Here is a 21,894-nt window from a genome sequence, read left to right on the forward strand (position 1 = left end):
GCTGTTTGATTCAGTATCCTCTGTCTCTGTACAACCTTGTGTGGAGGAACCAGTGAGAGCTGGTCAAACTTTTAGCTTTTTGCCATTCTCAGTGCAGGAGGTACATAAAGCCCTGAAATCCTTAGATCAGAGAAAGCCTGCATGTCCCGATCTTCTTGATCCCTGCTTTTTAAAACTGGCAGCTGGTTTCATAGCTGAACCACTTACACATCTGTTCAATCTAACCCTGGAATATAATGAAATTCCAAGGATCTGGAAATCAGCATGTGTCCTACCACTTTTAAAAGAGGGAGATCTAACTCTTTAAACAAAATTACAGGTCAATCTCAAAGCTGTCACCCTTAGTGAAAATACTTGAAACCCTTGTTAGTGAAAAGCTAAAATAGTTTTTATATACTAACTCTATTTGATCAATGTACCAATTGGGCTTCAGGAAGAAGCATAGCACAATTACAGCAGCCATGATATCACTGAAGGCTTGACCAAAAACAGCACTGTCTCACTTTTTATTGATCTCTCCAAGGCTTTTGATACAGTTGATCATGCTATACTGAGGCAAAGATTGTCGAGCGTAGGTCGCATGCAGTTGAATGTTTTGCTAACTATCTGTCTGATAGAACAATTTGATGGGCTCATGTCTGTTAAATTGTCTGTCTGTAATGGTGTGCCCCAGGGCTCTGTACTTGGTCCCCTCTTATTCAATATTTATATAAATAATTTAGACAAAAGTTTGAAAAATGCGTAACTTCACTTTTATGCTGATGATACTGTTATTTATTGTTGTGCCTCGTCTCTCACAAAAGCTTTCCAGATATTGCAAACTGCTTTTTATACTGTTCAACTGTGTCAATTGAAGCTTATCCTCAATACTGACAAAACTAAACCAATGGTGTTTTCTAAAGCAAGAAATAGATCTCTGAACCTTTCACCTATTACTATCTGTCGGCAATGATATTGATGCTGTATCTCATATAGACATGTTCCACAACTTACAAAAAATTGTAACCTGAAGTTGGGATTTTATTTTAGGAATAAGGCCTGTTTTTCTATTGAAGCCAGCAGGCTAGTATCAGCTACATTTATACCTTTACTAAACTATGGGGATATTTTATATATGAATGCTTCCGCTCAGTGTTTGAGATGAATTGACACCCTTTACCATGGAGCACCGAGATTTATTTTAAACTGCAAAACACTTACGCACCAGTACACTTTATATTCCAGGGTTGGCTGGCCTTCTTTAGTCATGCGTAGGCTCAGTCACTGGTATACTTTTATTTATAATGCCATTTTGGGTTTACTACCATCTTTTGGGGCATTTTGATTCTTCAGAAATGTGGTGGGTACTCTCTTTGTTCGCAGGACTTTATCCTGCATTCTGTTCCAAATGTCCGAACAGAATTTGGTAAAAGGGCTAAAAATAGTTTTAAAATGGAATAACTTGTTTTTAAATCATTGATGAAGGATTTTGAGGCTGATCCCTTGACCCGTCAATGTTTTTAATTAGCTGTTTTATGATTTCGTTATACTCCTGTGATTTCTATGTTTTTTTACTATATTGTATATAATTTTGTAGTCTTGGCCAGGATAGGCATCAGTGATTTGTATTTCCTGCAAATTTCTGAAGAGGGAACGAGAATGCTCCTGTCTGTGTGTGGTGCGCGCGTCTACTTCTTTGTGTAGCAGTTAGCGATAATGTTAACGATTACAGTCTTCTGGTAGAGACGGAAAGGCTTCCCCAAAAAAACATTCTCAATTAAATATTAACTACAAAGTAGCTTATTCTTACAGAATGATATCATGATTACTTTCATCAATCCAGTGGGTATTTGTTTTGTAAACTAACATCACGTGCGCTAAAAAAACAACCTCTTGCTAGGTGGACACTGGAATTACAGGGTAACTACCCAAAAATCTCAAATCAAACTTTTCCCAGACCTCAAAAGTAGTCTCCTGATGTGGTTTAAGCATAGTTGTGGATTTACATCCAATTATGTTGTTTTTCTATTTAAAAAGGTGTGATTTTGAGAACAAAAACCTGAATCAAAATGTATTTTTCCAGATAATGTGGGCTATTTACTTCATCTTTCTGTTTGAATCAAATACATAATTTGAAGAACTAACATCAATATTTACACAAATGTAAATAAGTCTTTAATCAAGAGAATACAGGTTAAATGAAAAATATATAAATAAAGTTGAATGTTCTCTTACTTAGAAAATAGTCCTGATCATATAGGCCTAGACCTAGATCATTTCCAAAACAACTAACACACTGAACTCATACATTTTCAATCATTTACATTTTAAAGTCATGCCTTTCCTACACAATACCACAACAACAAAAAAATCCAATCTGGAAGGTAAACACGAATAAGTATCCAATAATTTTGCTGTTAATTTGAAATGTAATAAAGGGATTAGAACATAACCAGAGGCCACCAAAAGAGAGCTCCTTCGGCCCGTGGGCACCTGGCTGGCTACTTTTTCTATTTGGCTGGCTACTCTATGTACTTGTAGAAAACACTGCTTTGGATGTGCTTGAATCATACTTCCTCACAACAGAGTGGGAGAGAGACGGAAAGAACATTGAATATTCCAAAGCTCCCAATCCTAAAACTCGGCTGCCGCTCACGGACCTCTCAGCTGACAGGCAGCCCCATATGTATAGAGGATGTTGCCCTTAGACACTGATATTAGGTCAGCTTTGCATCTTTCCCACTAATGGTTAAGGTTAGGATTGGGGAGGGGAAACTGATCCTAGATCTGTAGAAGACGTTGCCCTTAGACACTGATCTTAGGTCAGCTTTGCATCTTTCCCACTAATGGTTAAGGTTAGGATTGGGGAGGGGAAACTGATCCTAGATCTGTAGAAGACGTTGCCCTTAGACACTGATCTTAGGTCAGCTTTGCATCTTTCCCACTAATGGTTAAGGTTAGGATTGGGGAGGGGAAACTGATCCTAGATCTGTAGAAGACGTTGCCCGTAGACACTGATCTTAGGTCAGCTTTGCATCTTTCCCACTAATGGTTAAGGTTAGGATTGGGGAGGGGAAACTGATCCTAGATCTGTACCAGGGAAAACTTCCCCCAGAGCCAGCCCATATGGAAGCAGCAGGAGGAGGGAAGGGAAAAAGAAAGCCGCAGCACTGGGAAGCAAAGCCACAATGACGTATGTCGACTCGCCAAGAGAGACTTCAGCATTCTAGAGTGTCCCGTGATCTGCCCTTTCCCAGATTAAAGAAAAGTGGGATCCAAGCAAAGGAAAAGACGTGGGCCAGTGGGGAGGTTTAAGGATTTCAACAACAGTACTGTGGGTTGGGAATCTTCGGATAAAATTCCCCTTATGTAAGACTCTTGTAGGTTACATAGTATTCTTGGTAGGCTTACCTTCCCCTTTGAGTGCAATGCGTTTGCTTTCCCTAAAGGATCTTGGTGCAGTAGTCAAATAAGAAGTGAGGACATCCTCTTTTCCAAACCCAAGCAAGCAATCCAGAGAACCTGATACTGATCTCTTAACCCGTACCAACACAAACTGTCTGGAGAGCTAGCTCAAGGCTGCGGTTACTGCTCGCTGCCCTTAACAACTGAATTCAGATCAGTTCTCTCTAACCCCAGTCTTGAGTTTAAGCAAGATTAACTATAACAACACTGGTCCAAAGCCAGTTGTTAAAAATGTACAATAACCACACACGTCTCTTGAATACCAGATTCATATTAGGGGAACATGCACACTTTCCAGCTAAAAGGCATGTCTTTCCCTAGGAACAGATCTAGGACCAGTTTAATCCTAAAGATGAATCATAACCACAATCCATACAGGACAACTTCATCCAACTCCGATTTAAAGAGATTTTGGCACTTAAACCTTTCTTTTACTCACCCAGAGTCAGATGTCTCTGCTTGCAGTTTGAAGGAAGTTGAATGTAGCTTCTGGAGCAATTGCTAACTAGCATTAGCGCAATGACTGGAAGTCTACAGGAACAGCTAGCATGCTACTGACACCTAGATATAGATTAGAGAGACTGGTGAGATCTAGTCTAAGGAGATCTGGCTGTGTTTGGGCTTGCCCCGTAATCAGTAGCAGACGACCAGCCATCGTAAATCAATCTAGGTTATCTCAGGGAACACAAAATCATGCCTTGTGTGCATCGTGTGCCTCAGTGTGTTTAGTCTTCCTCAGATGATCTATAATCCTCTTCACGGCAGTTATCGTTGACACCTCCGACTGAATCTTTCCCCTATGACCTATAATAGTGTAGTGTCGTCATCCGTGGTTGGCTTCAATTACTCACAAAAAAGCGGCGGATACACGTGAAGTTGTCGAGGATTTGAGAGGTTGAGAGCCAAATGTCAAAACGTCAAATCATAAGAGCAAAAAGCAGTCAATTGCCGTTACACCTCAGAGAAAAGGAAACTTCCTTGATTCATAAATAAAAAGGAGAGCCTTTGTAGTTGTCCCTCAACAGAAGAGGGGAAATGCAGGAGTAGATGTGGCAGGTAAACTGGGGGCATAATTGCATGTGGCGGGCCAACAAAGGCTACTTTGAAAACAGCCATGGCCCCTGGGGACTTCATCCAGACTTTGTTCAGCCGTATTGTAAACAAAAAAAAGGACTTACTAGAACCAGACTGCTTGAGAGCACAAGGCTGCTGTAAAAGTTTAAAGGTCAGGAGCAACAGTGTTACGACATATTTTCTCCAATTCATGGATTAAGTTTACAACAGCTTGGATAAATGGATCCTATTTTTCAGGGCGTTTTTTTTTTGTGCTTTTTTTTGGGTGCGATTTGTGCTTTCTCTCTATTCAAACAAATGGGACGTGTGAATGGATATGGTGCAGAGGGTGGCACCTCTAGAAAAGGAATGTCTGCACCATTCACTTCTCGTTTGCTTCAACGTCCTCCAGAGAGGGACGTTGCCAGGAGAGCTGTCAATGCTTTAAGCCCCGCAGTCCTTTCAGCATCAATATCCCATATGGTTACAATTTAACTCCAGTTTGGATCAACTGCGGGGGATTTTTGGCCAAAACGCACGTTTGAAGACTGAAGTTTAACAAGAATTACTGTAAGGTTCGACTTCCTACTTTCTTACTTCCTTTTGGCCGACGAATGCGTGGTGAAGGTGAAAAATAAATACTTGCGTGAATAAAAGGGAGGAAGGAAAACGTTTCCAACTGGACACAGTCGAAACGCAGCTACGGGAGCTAGAGTGTCTTAAAATGCTTGTGGGCACCGAGGGTCAGATGAGTTTCAGAACGAGAGAGAGGTCACTATAGTTTATAGCTACAGACTCATAGACAAAGGCGTCAAAACCGACGGAAAGAACTCTAAGGCTACTCTGGCATTGACATTGTTTATAGACTTATGGCATTGATTTACCTCCATGTTTTTTTTTTTACAAATGCAGCTCAAGCATTATTAGCACACATTCCACACAAAAAAAGTATTACAACTACATGTGTGTAGTGTACAATTGTGTGGTGTGTGGAAACTGAATTGGATATTTATGCACCAAAAAAGAAAGAGTCATTAACTTCACTTAGCCCTCATTCACATCAGTTGGACTGAAAAACACAGGAATTGTATTTATAGAACATTTTTAAAAAGCCTTAATGTGGTGTGAGCAATTTCCAACAGCTTTTGATCTATGAGAGCATCTACTTCTGTAAAGCTGTGCCTTCCTTCTCGACCTCAACTACCTATTATCCTTGTGACTGCACAAAATATATAGAGAGTCTGGAACCTTCTCTATATTTATTCAAGAAGGTTGTGGACAGTAAAATAACTCCATAGCAGCAAAGACGAGTTGCCGGATGGTTTTCGATGTGATTTCACAAAAGGGGGAGAGACTCAAGAACCTCATTTAAAATCGGCACGATCCGCTGGGCTGTTTTGCTACAAAGGGAAACTTTTCCAACCCCCCGATGTTGATTATCTGCAAAGACTGGCTTGATTACTTGGCTTTGTAGTTTGTCCTGCAAAGAAAATGAGACAATACCAAAAGCTGTATCATTTTTTTCTCCAAGCCTCCAGAACTCTCCAAACACACAGAGGAAGAGTGAGAGAGGGGTATTGGTATCATAACATTCAAGCTCCAAATAAACTCTTTGTACTGATTATCACAGGAAAAACAGCATAATCTCCGCATCACAAAACACCATTCCAAACCTTCTCCACTCCACACTGAGAGAAGTGGGTAACATAACAAGCACATAACATGTAAGTTCCAAATATGAAATTCCCTTTGCTGAAACCCAACGTTCAGAAATGCCGTTTGTTTGGGCATTTCACAGGGGGGAGCCAGCCTGAAGGTGTGTGGACAGGGGCGAAGGGGCGAGGGAGAGACAGAGGAGGGTTTGTGTGAGTCCAAGAGAGTGGAGAGAGGGGAAAGCAACCAGGTCAGGCCAGAGGGCCACAGAACACAGAGAACCTGTATAAGGGAAACATTCTACCTGATCAGCATTAAGCTCTGTACACACACACACACACACACACACACACGTGTAGAAACACACACACACACGTGTAGAAACACACACACACGTGTAGAAACACACACACACACACGTGTAGAAACAAACTGCACGCACACACACACACACCCACAACCATTTTGCAAATGGCAACCTAACTAACACAAACCAGACCCCTTCACCAGAAATCGCAAAACCTGGCTAAGAACGTTTTCAGAAACAGACAAGTTCTTTAGAAAGTACTTTTGGTTAGGTGACACATTTGGTTTCTGTTTCAAGGTAAAAAATACATATTTTTCACTGTAAGTGAACAATTCATTTATACATCCTATTCTAATTCACATCTATTGTAATAATCAACTCAATTCTTTATCACTAGGTTAAAGGTCACGTTTTACATTGGCAGCCAGATGTTCTAAAAGAATCAGTAGTAATTGTCAATCTGTGTATTGGATCAGAGACAGGCTCCTATTGGCCAGGCTGTTCAGCTTTGTAGCCAAATTAGTCTGACACTCTTCAGACGGCTCAAAAACAATGCAGTTAGTTGTGAACACACCGGATGAGGGGGAGAAAAGCCTCCAGAGTTCCATTCACTCTATAGGTTTTTTAGAAATGGTGAGATTCTCTTAGTCAAACAACCTGTCAACAGAGCTAGTATGTGGAGTTGGACTGGGAGTAACAATAACTAAACATAATATGAAGCACACGGTTGCTGCTAAAAATAATTGTTGGTTTGTTGTCTGGCTTTTGAGAGTGCCCCATACACCGTTCGACTCTTTGTCATAAAGAGCAAAGACTTAGCTATAGCTTAACATATCTTAATTTTACTTAAAAACAACACAAGCTTTAGAGTGTGCACACCTGACAAACAACCGCCCCATATCTCCACACAAAGCCCGCTGAGCCAAGTAAGACAAGCCACACATGAATTACACTCACAGAGGGAGGCTGGCACCTCTTTTGAAGCCTGATGAGACGTTTCCTCAGTTCCTCACAACTCCCGGGTTCTCAGCATTGATTGGGCGATGCCAAGTAGCAAGTGACCTATTACAACTCTCCACAAACAAGCATGCTAATTGCTAGGAAGCTCTATAAAGATCTGAGGCCCTCAGCAAGGTAGAGCTCCATTGCGTCCTTGCAGGCTACGAAGAGAAAACTTTGCCTTTGGTGGCAGAGAAATATCATATTTACCTCAGCGGATAGGTGATTATTACCTTCTGAGGTGATATGTGACAGTTTACGACCGTTTCATTTACTTTGGCTGGATTCACCAAGCCATGTAAATGAGTTTTGTAAGCAGATTTCCTCCAGGGAGAAAATTGGGTTTAATGGCGTTACTTGAGGCAATTAGGTATTTACGCACAGGCAGTGTGGTTTGTTTTTCTAATAGAGGGGAAAGCTACAGAAATGTCACTTGTTTGGCCTCTGGATTAAATTAAAAAGGGTTCATGCAGTGGCCTTTGTGTCAGTAAATGACAGTGCAAGTAACAAATCAACTTTACCACAAGGTGGCGATAATGAATTAAATAAATGGGAGAGAGTGGTTTACATAGAAGCGCGGCCAGGCCGTTAATAACTGCTGTTCACCAAGTTGGAAAAACAAAATCTCGCCAGTGACAAAACAGACAGGAACATCTTCTGTGCCACATGGGAGACTCTGTCTTGGTAATTACATATAAAACTATGAGTGGAAAACTCTGGGCCTTCTTCACTGCTCCACTGGGGTTTATTCTAACCCACACAACACTCTGTCTCCCATGGTGACAAAAGGGTGAGAGTGGTTCTCTTCTTTCTCGTTTAACATCTCTGAACACAGGGGGGGGGGGGAGACAGAGGGGAGGAGAGTGAGAGAGTACACAGTGGCAGAATACCTGACCACTGTGACTGACCCAGAATTAAAATAAAATCTTTGACTATGTACAAAGTCCTCCCACTCCTCTTTCTATTCTGGTTAGCGCCAGTTCGCTCTGTTCTATGAAGGGAGTAGTACACAGCGTTGTACGAGATCTTCAGTTTCTTGGCAATTTCTCGCATAGAATAGCCTTCATTTCTCAGAACAAGAATAGACTGATGGCCATTTTGAGCCTGTAATCGAACCCACAGATGCTGAAGCTCCAGATACTCAACTAGTCTAAAGGACTATTTTATTGCTTCTTTAAACAGAACAACAGTTTTCAGCTGTGCTAACATAATTGCAAAAGGGTTTTCTAATGATCAATTAGCCTTTTAAAATGATAAAACTTGGATTAGCTAACACAACGTGCCATTGGAACACAGGAGTGATGGTTGCTGATAACGGGCCTCTGTGCGCCTATGTAGATATTTCATTAAAAAATCTGTCATTTCCAGCTACAATAGTAATTTACAACATTAACCATGTCTACACTGTATTTCTGATAAAATGTTATGTTATTTTAAATGGACAAAAAAATTTGCTTTTCTTTCAAAAACATTTCTAAGTGACCCCAAACTTTTGAACGGTAGTGTATGTTCCCCATGCCAATAAAGCCCATTAAATTGAATTGAAATTGAGAGGAGAGTGAGGAGAAAGGGGTACTCAGAGATACAAAAGCATTGCTCCAGTCTGGTATTTACGACAGAGCACTAATCTACCACCAGTTCTCTGTTTGATTGGGCTAGGGAACCATCGTCACGGAAACAGCCCCCACTATCAGTACTAGCCTGAGAGCCTCTTCTTCTCCCACGAGCCTCCAGAAAGGGACAATGCTCTGGGGGGGGGGGGGGGCACAGATCTAGGATACACTTCCCCTCCCCCAATCTTAACCATTAGTGGAAAAAATACAAAACTCACCCAAGATCAGCATCTAGGTGCAACTTCAATCATACTACTTTTACTGTGTGACCTCTGTGATAATAATGACTGTCTGATCAAAACATTCTTAGCACATAGCTTATTGTCTGTATCCCAAATTACATCCTAATTCCCTATATATAGTGCACTACTTTTGACCAGTATGGGCTCTGGTCGAAAGTAGTGCACTAGGATATAGGGTGCCACATTTGGGACAGACAACTACAGAAGAATGATTCACTACTCTTGCCTCTTCCTCCAAGTTCTACTTCAAAGGGAATTGTCTTGGTTGGTTATTGCTAAGGTGTTGTTAAAAAGATGAATCATTGCTTTGTCAGAATTCAAGTTTAGGTGAGGTGGGTTATAGTAGGAAGTCCTATTAAGGTAACCACACACTGAATGGAAGGGTGGTAGCTCACTTGGGGGTACATTAGAGGTGTGTGTGTGTGTATATATATAAAATGGATCACATCAACAGCTCGTACTTCTGAAACAACCAATCCACAACAAGTCACTACCTAGCCTTGTATCATATTCTTTTGAGTGTACCCCCCCCCCCCAGCCCATCTCAATCCATCCTGTTCTCTTCAGTAGCCTACTTTGGTTAACATGCTCCATTCAGTGTGCGTGGCTTTCAGAATGGCCCCTCAGACGTAGCGCTATTTATTTGACCTTGGCTAGGAACAATTACGACCCCAAACCGAGGGTGACTGCCAGCTTTCTTAGGGCTCCCTGGGACATTAAACAGGGCCTGTCCGACATTAGAATGAGTCTTTTGTTTCCCACGTAAAGGAGTCCCAAGTAGGGGTCCCACACTGTTGCACCTACGGAGGTCCACCACTCCCTTTCAGACACCCAACCCCCCTTGCTTATCGGCCTCAACTTCCAATCATCACCCGCTTTGTTAGGCTTTATTAGGATGCCACAGCAGCCAAAAGCAACAAGTGATTTTTGTTGTGTAACTGGGTGTGTTGGTGTGTGTGTGTTTTGGGGGGCAACTAGCAGTCATTGGGGGGGGGGGGGCACACTGCCATGGTCATTGAGCTGGTCTGGTGTTGAAGAAACAGAGTGAGAGGGAGTGTGATTTATATTGGCCAAGCGCTCTGTTGAGTTAGACACGGTCTGCGTAGAGTGTGTGTGTCTGAGTGGATAGGGTTGGGCGGTGTGAACAGAGCAGAATATAGAGTGCTATACCAAGTCTGACATATTGGTCCAGTGCTAAGCTACGCTAACGCCTAGCGCGTGTCCAAAAAACACTGACTGGATTCTAGAACAAGTCTGCCCTTTATAATAGCCATAGTAACACATGGGTTTTATATACAGTTGAAGTCGGAAGTTTACATATACCTTAGCCAAATACTTTAAAACTTTTAACTTGGGTCAAACGTTTTGGGTTTTGGGTAGCCTTCCACAAGCTTCCCACAATAAGTTGGGTGAATTTTGGCCCATTCCTCCTGACAGAGCTGGTGGAACTGAGTCAGGTTTGTAGGCCTCCTTGTTCGTACACGCTTTTTAATTTCTGCCCACAAATTTTCTATGGGATTGAGGTCAGGGCTTTGTGATGACCACTCCAATACCTTGACTTTGTTGTCCTTAAGCCATTTTGCCACAACTTTGGAAGTATGCTTGGGGTCAATGTCCATTTGGAAGACCCATTTGTGACCAAGCTTTAACTTCCTGACTGATGTCTTGAGATGTTGCTTCAATATACCCACATAATTTTCCTACCTCATGATGCCATCTATTTTGTGAAGTGCACCAGTCCCTCCTGCAGCAAAGCATCCCCACAATATGATGCTGCCACCCCCGTGCTTCATGGTTGGGATGGTGTTCTTCGGCTTGCAAGTCTCCCACTTTTTCTCCAAACATAACGATGTTCATTATGGCCAAACAGTTCTATTTTTGTTTCATCAGACCAGAGGACATTTCTCCAAAAAGTATGATCTTTGTCCGCATGTGCAGTTGCAATCCGTAGTCTGGCTTTTTTTTAATGGAGGTTTTGGAGCAGTGGCTTCTTCCTTGCTGAGCGGCCTTTCAGGTTATGTCGATATAGGACTCGTTTTACTGTGGATATAGATACTTTTGTACCGGTTTCCTCCAGCATCTTAACAAGGTCCTTTGCTGTTGTTCTGGGATTGATTTGCACTTTTCGCACCAAAGTACGTTCATCTCTAGGAGACAGAACGCATCTCCTTCCTGAGCGGTATGATGGCTGCGTGGTCCCATGGTGTTTATACTTGCGTACTATTGTTTGTACAGATGAACGTGGTACCTTCAGCGTTTGGAAATTGCTCCCAAGGATGAATTCCTTTTCTGAGGTCTTGGCTGATTTCTTTCGATTTTCCCATGGCACAGAGTTTGAAAGTAGGCCTTGAAATACATCCACAAGTGCACCTCCAATTGACTCAAATTATGTCAATTAGCCTATCAGAAGCTTCTAAAGCCATGACATCATTTTCTGGAATTTTCCAAGCTGTTAAAAAGGCACAGTCAACTTAGTGTATGTACATTTCTGACCCACTGGAATTGTGATACAGTGAATTATAAGTGAAATAATCTGTCTGTAAACAATTGTTGGAAAAATTACTTGTGTCATGCACAACCGACTTGCCAAAACTATAGTTTGTTAACAAGAAATTTGGAGTGGTTGAAAAATGAGTTTTAATGACTCCAATCTAAGTGCATGTAAACTTTCGACTTCAACTGTAAGCCTAGTGCTTTTCAATGACCCAAAGTCACTTAAAGCTAGGCTAGCAATGAAGCTAGGCTAGCAATAGACACGACGACTGGTTAGCATCCTACATTTGACAAAACTGCTAATTACATTGTTAACCTACTGATGATATAAGCAATTTGTTCTGACTGAGATTCCAAAAACAACTGGTCACAATATATAGACTATGAATCAGCCAGTGTTGTTTTCGAGACCACCTAAAGCAAGACCGATTCAACACTAAGACCGGAGCTAATCAAGTCAGAGTCAAGAATATGGAGACTATGAATCAGCATTCTTTCTAGTTTTGGACCAACCTCGATGAAAACCGCTAGTGTCTGACTCAGTGAAGGAATCTATTCCCTGCTCTGTCTTTAACTCATTCACGTCAGGAGAGCTTTAAAGGGAAGGAGAAGAGAAGCTGCAGGAGCCTCTGTTCTCAAATGAGTTAATATTCTGCTTCGATGCATCTTCTGTTCAATGACATGTTGTTAGACTATGTATTGATAATTGCGTAAACCCAAACTGATCAAATGGTTTGGGCACGCCTCCTCATTCAAGGGTTTTACTTTATTTGTTACTCATTTCTACATTGTAGAATAATAGTGAAGACATCAAAAACTATGAAATTACACATATGAAATCATGTAGTAACCAAAGAAAGTGTTAAACAACCCCAAAAATATGTTATATTTGAGATTGTTCAAAATAGCACCCGTTGACAGCTTTGCACTCTTGGGTTAGGATTACCTGGAATGCATTTCAATGAACAGGTGTGCCTTGTTAAAAGTTCATTTGTGGAATTTCTTCCCTTCTTAATGCATTTGAGCCAATCAGTTGTGTTGTGACAAGGTAGGGGGTTATAAGATAGGCCTATTTGGTCCATATTATGGCAAGAACAGCTCAAATAAGCAAAGAGAAACAACAGTCCATCATTACTTTAAGACATGAAGGTCAGTCGATCTGGAACATTTCAACAGCTTTTAAAGCTTCTTCAAGTGCAGCCTCAAAAACCATCAAGCGCTATGATGAAACTGGCTCTCATGAGGACCGCCACAGGAAAGGAAGACCCAGAGTTACCTCTACTGCAGAAGATAACTCTAATGAACTTAACTGCACCTCAGATTCCAGCCCAAATAAATGATTCACAGAGTTCAAATAACAGACACATCTCAACATCAACTGTTCATAGGAGACTGCGTGAATAAGACCTTCATGGTCAAATTGCTGCAAAGAAACCACCACTAAAGGACACCAATAAGAAGAAGAGACTTACATGGGCCAAGAAACACAAGCAATGGACATTAGACCGGTGGGAATCTGTCTTTTGGTCACAATTTTGGTTACAACCGCCTCGTCTTTGTGAGACGCAGAGTATGTGAATGGATGATCTCCGCATGTGTGGTTCCCACTATGAAGCATGGAGGAGGAGGAGGTGTGTTGGTGCTTTGCTTGTGACACTGTCTGTGATTTAATATTAATTCAAGGCACACACTTAACCAGCATGGCTATCACAGCATTATGCAGCGATACGCCATCCCATCTGGTTTGCACTTAGGGGGACTATCATTTGTTTTTCGTGCTGTTTTAGATGACCCGGGCCTCCACATTCCCACAGCCTCAACCCAGGAAACATTCCAGGTGAAGCTGGTTGAGAGAATGCCAAGATTGACTTCAACCCAATTGAGATTATTTGGGATGAGTTGAACAGCAGAGTGAAGGGAAAGCAGCCAACAAGTGCTCAGCATATGTGGAAACTCCTTCAAGACTATTGGAAAAACATTCCAGGTGAAGCTGGTTGAGAGAATGCCAAGATTGTGCAATGCTGTCATCAAGGCAAAGGGTGGCTACTTGAAATAATCTAAAATATACAGTATTTTGATTTGTTTCACACTTTTTTGGTTACGACATGATTCCATGTGTTATTTCATAGTTTTAATGTCTTCATTAATGTTTTACAATGTAGAAAATCGTACAAATTAAGAATAACCCTTGACTGAGTAGGTGTGTCCAAACTTTTGACACAGACACACACATACACACACCACACCACACACACAAGAATTACTTACGCTTCATTTGGCTCGTGTGTTGGTGACTGCCCTGTAGAGAACAAGAAAACAGGAGTGTGAAAATGGAGCAATATGCGATTGCCTTTTATCAAGCCACATCAGACGCTATCCCATTTCACTTTCGGTATTACAATCGTAGGTCAAAGCCAAAGGCTGATGATTCAGAAAGGGCTTTAGTATCACTGAGGGAAGTTAACACCCAGTTTGTATTTTTGGCCTTGGTTTACCTCCATAAATCACCCGTTTGTGTTTTTGGCCTTGGTTTACCTCCATAAATCACCCGTTTGTGTTTTTGGCCTTGGTTTACCTCCATAAATCACCCGTTTGTGTTTTTGGCCTTGGTTTACCTCCAAACATCATCAGTTTGTGACAGGGAGTGTAGCTAGTAGTTGATGTTCAACAATGCCGAGCATCTAAAAATCAGTGATTTCAATTATGACTCTTGTAATTACAAGTCTACAACATGACCCAAAGCATCCTGTCACGACTCCCACCGAAGGTGGCTCCTGTTCCTGTTCGGGTGGTGCTCGGCGGTCGTCGTCACCGGTCTACTAGCTGATACCGATCCCCTTTTCCCTTTTCTGTTAGTTTTGTCTTATTGGTTACACCTGTTTCTTGCTTGGGTTTTGGTTAGGGCTATTCAAGCCGGTTATGCCCACATGCTTTTGTGTGGGCTTGTTCCTCTGTTGGTTTGTGGATGTGCGTTTGTATTGTGTTTTATGCGCCTAGTGTTTTGGGCGTGACCGTTTTTGTACCGGAATAAATGCGATTGTCCGAACCCTCTGCTCTCTGCGCCTGACTCCAAACCCATTACTCCTAGAAGACCTGACAGAAGCTCTCACCATTACATGGAGTCAGCAGGAGCAGCGGCCACTCCTCTTCCATCTATGGAGCGCGTCCTCCATCATACGGCCATCCTCCATCGTATCAGCGATGGACCAAATGATGGAGAGAATGGACCAATGGGAGAGGAGTGGTCTCCCTACCTCGCCGCCAGCACCACCTTCGATGACTCAACCCACTCCTCCGGCGGCGTCCGGCCCCAGCGCACTTCGTCTCGCGCCCCTCAAGGGAGTACGATGGAGCAGCGGCTGGGTGCCAGGGATTTTTGCTCCAGCTCGAGCTCTACCTGGCTACCGTTCGGTCGACTCCCTCGGGTGAAGAGAGTGTGAGCGTCCTTGTCTCCTGCCTAACGGGCAGAGCCCTGGAGTGGGCCAACGCAGTTTGGAATAGCCCAGACTCTGCAAGGGACCACTACCCAGAGTTCACCCGCCGTTTCCGGGCCACCCTCCAGAGGGCCGAGCGGCGAGTGAACGGCTGTTCCACCTTAGACGAGGATCGCGCAGGACTTCGCACTGGAGTTCCGGGCATTGGCCGCTGGGGCGGGGTGGAATGACAGGGCCCTGATGGACCACTACTGGTGTAGCCTCCAGGAGGACGTCCGCAGGGAGCTAGCTTGTTGGGACACCACTCTCTCCCTCGATGAGCTCATAGACATGTCGATCCGACTGGACAATCTGCTAGCTTCCCGCGGGTGTTCAGAAAGGGCCCTGTCAGGTCCACCTCCTGGCCCTCCCGCTCCCATACCTATGGAGTTAGGGGGGGCCGCAGGGAGGGGGACCGGAGGAGGCTCCTCCTGCACCAGCTGTGGTCGGAGAGGACACACTTCCGATCGGTGCTGAAGGAGCTCGTCTGGGAGTCGAGAGGGCAAGCAGAACACTTCTCGGTCACCCCAGGTGAGTCAGCACCAAACTCACCCAGAGCTCCCTGTTGGTCACATGTTTTTATTAATTTTGTTTTCTGAGTTTTCTCCCTCTCTCCAGCACAAAGCGCTAGTCGATTCAGGCGCAGCTGGGAACTTTATGGATCGCGGACGCGCCCGTAGGTTGGGGATTCCCCTGGTGCTGATAGATCCACCCTTCCCCGTGCACTCCTTAGATAGCCGACCGTTAGGGTCAGGGCTGGTCGGGGAGGCCACGGTTCCACTGGACATGGTAACGCAGGGGAATCATAGGGAGCGGATTAGTCTCTTCCTTATCGATTCACCTGCGTTTCCAGTGGTGCTGGGGGTGTCGTGGCTGGCTAGCCACAATCCCAGGATTTCATGGAAACAGGGGTCTCTCCAGGGGTGGTCAGAGAGTTCAGGTAGGTGTATAGGAGTTTCCATCGGTGCAACGTCGGTGGAGAGTTCCGACCAGGTTTCCACTGTGCGCATTCCCTCAGAATATGCCGATTTGGCTATCGCCTTCGGTAAGAAGAGGGCGACCAAATTACCGCCTCACCGACAGGGGGATTAAGCGATAAACCTCCAGGTAAACGCTGCACTTCCCAGGAGTCATGTGTACCCATTGGCACAGGAGGAGACGTTGGCTATGGAGACATATGTCACGGAAGCTCTGGGACAGGGGTACATTCGGCCCTCCACGTCACCAGTCTCCGAGTTTCTTTTTTGTGAAAAAAAAGGAGGGAGGTCTGCGTCCGTGCATTGATTATCGAGGTCTCAATTCCATCACAGTGGGGCTTAGTTACCTGCTACCTCTCATCGCTACGGCGATAGAATCATTTCACGGAGCAAATTCTTTCACAACACTGGACCACAGGAGCGCGTAGAATCTGGTGCGTATTCGGGAGGGAGATGAGTGGAAAACTGTGTTTAGTACCACATCTGGCCATTATGAGTACCTCGTCATGCCGTATGGGTTAAAGAATGCTCCAGTCGTCTTTTAATCCTTCGTAGACAATATTCTCAGGGACCTACACGGGCAGGGTGTGGTGGTGTATATTGATGATATCCTGATCTATTCAGGTTACACCTGTTTCTTGCTTGGGTTTTGGTTAGGGCTATTTAAGCAGGTTATGCCCGCATGCTTTTGTGCGGGCTTGTTCCTCTGTTAGTTTTGTCTTATTGGTTACACCGGTTTCTTGCTTGGGTTTTGGTTAGGGCTATTTAAGCCGGTTATGCCCACATGCTTTTGTGCGGGCTTGTTCCTCCGTTAGTTTGTGGATGTGCGTTTGTATTGTATTTTCTCCGGACTGTCGGGGTCCTGTTTTTGGGCCGGTCCGTTTTATGAGCCTAGTGTTTTGGGCAGGAACCGTTTTTGTACCGGAATAAATACGATTGTCCGAACCCTCTGCTCTCTGCACCTGACTCCAAACCCACTACTCCTAGAAGACCTGACACATCCTGATATAGCATAATACACCACTATACATGCATGTCCTGGGAGAAACGTGAATGATAAATTGCTAGTGGCATGAGTTTAGAAATAAAAATCCCACTGGTGACATAACAGACCTTCTCCCTCTGAGGAAATACCTACTTCTGTTTTCAATAGCAGCTTTGGTAAAACGTTCACTTACTAAAAGCACTAACATTATTGTACTGAGATGACTATGCGTGGGGGAAGCTAGCGCTACAATTTTAGCTGGCTATTGCACTAAAACTGTCAGCGGCGTGGGTCTTTAAAAACAAGTTTATCTAGAATCACATAAAAGCAGTTGAAAACATTTGGAGAGCAGAAACACTGGGGAAACTGTTTCTGTGCTCGGCTAGATTTAGGAATGGTCGTTTTTACGTTAGGGAGGTGGGAGAGTTATACTAGTGCTCTTCAATAAATCTTAGAGCAGTGTCAGGAGTATGAGGTTGTACATATGGCCCCTTGACTAGTGTCGCTCCAGTTCATTTAGATCAATGGCGTTGCCACATGATAACCCTCCAAAATAACTGGCCAGAACAGGAATAGGGCTATAATCACTACTTGGGTGAATTAATCGATTGTGACTTATGAGTAGTGAACAGAAAGTCCAATTACCAAGAATGTGCAGTTTGCCTTGTCCAGGAGTAGCTATGAATGCTGGGTTTATTTATTGAGTAAGTGAGTGGTTTCTGAAACCATGTATCCCACGGTAGGTTTAACAACCATCTCTGTATCGCTCTCCTTTTTCACCCTGCCCTCTCGCTCTTTCTGTTAAAGTATGAGAGGGAAAGAAAGACAGATACCGGGGCAAAAGTGAAAGAGAAAGAAGGTGACACAAAGCCCACAAGCCCAACCTCTCCTTACCCAGCTTCACGTAGAGCACGCCAGTGCCAGAGATCACCTTGACCGGGTTGGAGGCCACACACTGGTAGTAGCCTGTGTCCGTGGTGTCCAGGTCCGTGATGCGCAGCTTGGAGCCCGCATCGGTTTTGCGGATGGAGATGCGTCCTTGCTCCTGGACCACGGGCGCGTCATTCTTCAGCCAGCGGATGGTGGGCCGTGGATTTCCCGTCACCTTGCAATGCAACGTGGCCGCCTGGCCCTGCACGATGGTGATATTGTTCACCGGCTCCTGGAACTCCAGGAAGTAACCTAGGAGAGAGGTCACAGGTTAGGTTGAAGGTTAGGGGTTAGAGGGCTAGGATAAATATCAATGAAGGATGGAATGTTGGGGTGAAGACCTCTACGTTCTCACACTGTTTTGCCGACTCGAACAGCACTCTGCTGGCTTGGATGTCTTGTATTCACTTTGCCGTTTCTAATATAGTTCCAGTAGCTATGGTGGATGTGTAACTAACCAGGCCAGTACAGTACAGCTCAGCATGGCTTGGCTCACTAGTGTGAAAAAGGTACAGAGGCCTATGATAGAAATGAGGCAACATACAGCACTATGCTGAATCAATGGGAATGAATTCCAAAATCATATTCTGAAGCTCCAAGGCCTGTCCTGTTATTTACTGCAGTGTTGCAGAGAGAAACACCCATTCCCTTCTACTGATATCACTTATTAGGTGGACACATGATCTCAACGGCTACAATAAGGAACTCGCTAGTGGAAGCCTTAATGAGTGAGGGGCTGATTCTTTTCTTTTCATCCAAGTGTGTGTCCCAAATGGCAACCTATTTCCCTACATAGTGCACTACTTTTGATCAGAGATCTATGGACCCGGGTCAAAAGTAGTCCACTATGTAGGGAATAGGGTGCCATTTGGGACACATCACCCGTTTCCTGTCTGGAAGAGAGGAGAGTTAGAGCCAAACAATCGTTCTCCCCCACCTCCTCCCACTTCCTGTGCAATGGAGGTTGAGTACTTCCTGCATCCCTTTCTTTCTCATTCTCTCTTCATCCCTCCTTCCCCCAGATGCCTATTTTTAGAACACAAGGCCCGCACTGAGAAAAATATATCTATATGCCAACCGTGTCTAATTTATCATAACCATTACAGATAACAAATCCTAATTGGCAATATATATATATTACAGTCAGTAAAACAGCAAGCATCATTTAAGATGGATTTATTGAAACCGTAATATGAACTGGTTCTATCTTAAAACACAATTTTCAAAAAGGTTGCAACCTCAGCAGCAACCTCAGCAGCAACCTCAGCAGTGTTCTATCTTAAAACACAATTTTCAAAAAGGTAGCAACCTCAGCAGCAACCTCAGCAGCAACCTCAGCAGCAACCTCAGCAGCAACCTCAGCAGCAACCTCAGCAGCAACCTCAGCAGCAACCTCAACAGCAACCTCAACAGCAACCTCAACAGCAACCTCAACAGCAACCTCAACAGTAACCTCAACAGTAACCTCAGCAGTAACCTCAGCAGTAACCTCAGCAGTAACCTCAGCAGTAACCTCAACAGCAACCTCAGCAGCAACCTCAACAGCAACCTCAACAGCAACCTCAACAGCAACCTCAACAGCAACCTCAACAGCAACCTCAACAGTAACCTCAACAGTAACCTCAACAGTAACCTCAACAGTAACCTCAACAGTAACCTCAACAGTAACCTCAACAGTAACCTCAGCAGTGGCGGCTTGTAGAAGCCTATGGCTGTGCAAAGGCATAGCCTTGTTTTGTTAATTTAGCAGACAAGAAGCTTCTATTTTCCAAGCCCTTATCACAGTCAAGACACACCTATTTTATAGTAAAAAAAAAAAGAATAAATCATGAGGTAATATAACAGAATAAAATACAACAGAATATTTATTTTTTTACTAATGATTTTAAAAAAGAGGCAAAGTGAAGCGCATCTCGTGCCAAGAACAGTTATTCTCAAAGAGAGATCATTTGAAAAACAAATCTGGGTTACAAACCAAAATCAGTCTCCTTTTCAGTATACAGATGTTCGATTTAGTTCATTCTGCCTGTTCTTTGGGATTTTCTAAATGGATGAGGTTTTAGGCTGGGTTTCTGTACAGCACTTTGAGATATCAGCTGATGTACGAAGGGCTATATAAATAAATTTGATTTGATTTGATTTGATGAACAATTCCACACGGAGCATTGCATGGTGATGAATTACAGCCAAAACATCTATTTGGTGAGTAGGCATTTGCTTCATAATTCTGATGAAAATACGCTCTCTTTATCAAATGCATGTTTTTTTCATATTTTCAGTGTGGAACGTGTCTATGTTTAGGGGAGTTATAGCCTAGGCTAACCAATTCTGAATGGCACTAGGAGTTTGCAAAGTTGTTTAAGTGGAAAATAGACGGGACGCAATTATTTGAAAACTGCAGCTCGTTGTTGGAAAACATATTTTCCTATTTCAATCAACCAGCTCATTATGAATTTGTGCTAAAACAGTTGTCATTTGACAAGGAATGTAGCTTGTGTATCTCATGAGTTAGGTATGTTTTTATGGTTGTTTATCTCTGTAGGCCTAACGGGAGCATCCAGTCTGAAGTGTGTGTGTGTGTGTGTGTGTGTATATGTGTGTGTGTGTGTGTGTGTGTGTGTGTGTGTGTGTGTGCAGGAAGTGGCCGGAACACAATTCAGTGAATGAGATGGAGGAGAAAGGGAATTTAGGGAGAAGAACAGTGTGATGCTTGGGTTGGTTTCCTTTTTGTTGTACCCTACAAACACAGATGTACAACTTGAACACGAGAGTAAATGAACGTGGTCTTCAAGACAAAATATCACTTGCCCGTTCGGGCAGTTCACAAAGCATATTCTACCACAAAGTGGTACAGTATAAAATGGATCTCTGATTAAAGATGCCATTTTATTTAAATAGGCAAGTCAGTTGAGAACAAATTCTTATTTACATTGACAACCTACCCCAGACAACGCTGGGCAAATTGTGCACCACCCTACGGGATTCCCAATCACAGCCGGATGCGATTCAACCTGGATTCGAACCAGGGACGGTAGTGACGCCTCTTGCACTGAGATGCAGTGCCTTAGACCGCTACGCCAGTCAGTTGTCGTCCATTAGAGTACTCCATTACTTATGCCCATCCCTACACGCAACCTTGTGGTGGTCGCCACATCTAGTTTACGTAACACTGACTCTTCAACAAAACAAACATGTCACTTTCTCGCGACAGAGACTGAAGGAGTAGGGTGGGAGAGGGAAGGAGGGAGACCTCTTTTCCCCTCTACTGCTCACAACGAGGTGAGAGGAGATGAGGTGAGGAATACCGCAGGCAATGAACTCTCTTGAAATAGAGGGCCTGGGAGGAAGGAAAGGACAGAGTGAGCATGAGAGAAAGAGTGAGTAAGAGGGAGAATGAGAGAGACAAGAGAGAATAAAGAGAGAGAATAAAGAGGAAGGGAGAGAGAAAGAGAAAGGGAGAGAAAGGGAGAGAGAGAGAATAAAGAGGAAGGGAGAGAGAAAGAGAGAGAAAGGGAGAGAAAGGGAGAGAGAGAAAGAGAGAGAAAGAGAGAGAGAGAGAATAAAGAGGAAGGGAGAGAGAAAGGGAGAGAAAGGGAGAGAAAGGGAGAGAGAGAAAGAGAGAGAAAGAGAGAGAGAATAAAGAGAAAGGGGAGAGAGAGAAAGAGAAAGAATAAAGAGAAAGGGAGAGAGAGAAAGAGAAAGGGAGAGAGAGAAAGAGAGAGAAA

The 21,894-nt window shown here is 43.5% G+C and overlaps 1 protein-coding gene across 2 annotated transcripts in view; it reads right to left on the reverse strand.

Moving 5' to 3' along the window:
- ror2 (receptor tyrosine kinase-like orphan receptor 2) overlaps positions 1-21,894 on the reverse strand; it is a 138,001-nt gene that overhangs the window by 17,133 nt on the left and 98,974 nt on the right. For both annotated transcript variants that reach the window (XM_031802826.1, XM_031802825.1), the window contains exons 3-4: positions 18,134-18,421; positions 14,073-14,103 (exon numbers count right to left, since the gene is read on the reverse strand). In XM_031802826.1, coding sequence (XP_031658686.1) covers positions 14,073-14,103; positions 18,134-18,421 — 319 coding nt within the window. The remainder of the gene's footprint in view (positions 1-14,072; positions 14,104-18,133; positions 18,422-21,894) is intronic.

Source organism: Oncorhynchus kisutch, linkage group LG23 (genome assembly GCF_002021735.2).
Source record: "Oncorhynchus kisutch isolate 150728-3 linkage group LG23, Okis_V2, whole genome shotgun sequence".
Classification (NCBI taxonomy): domain Eukaryota; kingdom Metazoa; phylum Chordata; class Actinopteri; order Salmoniformes; family Salmonidae; genus Oncorhynchus; species Oncorhynchus kisutch.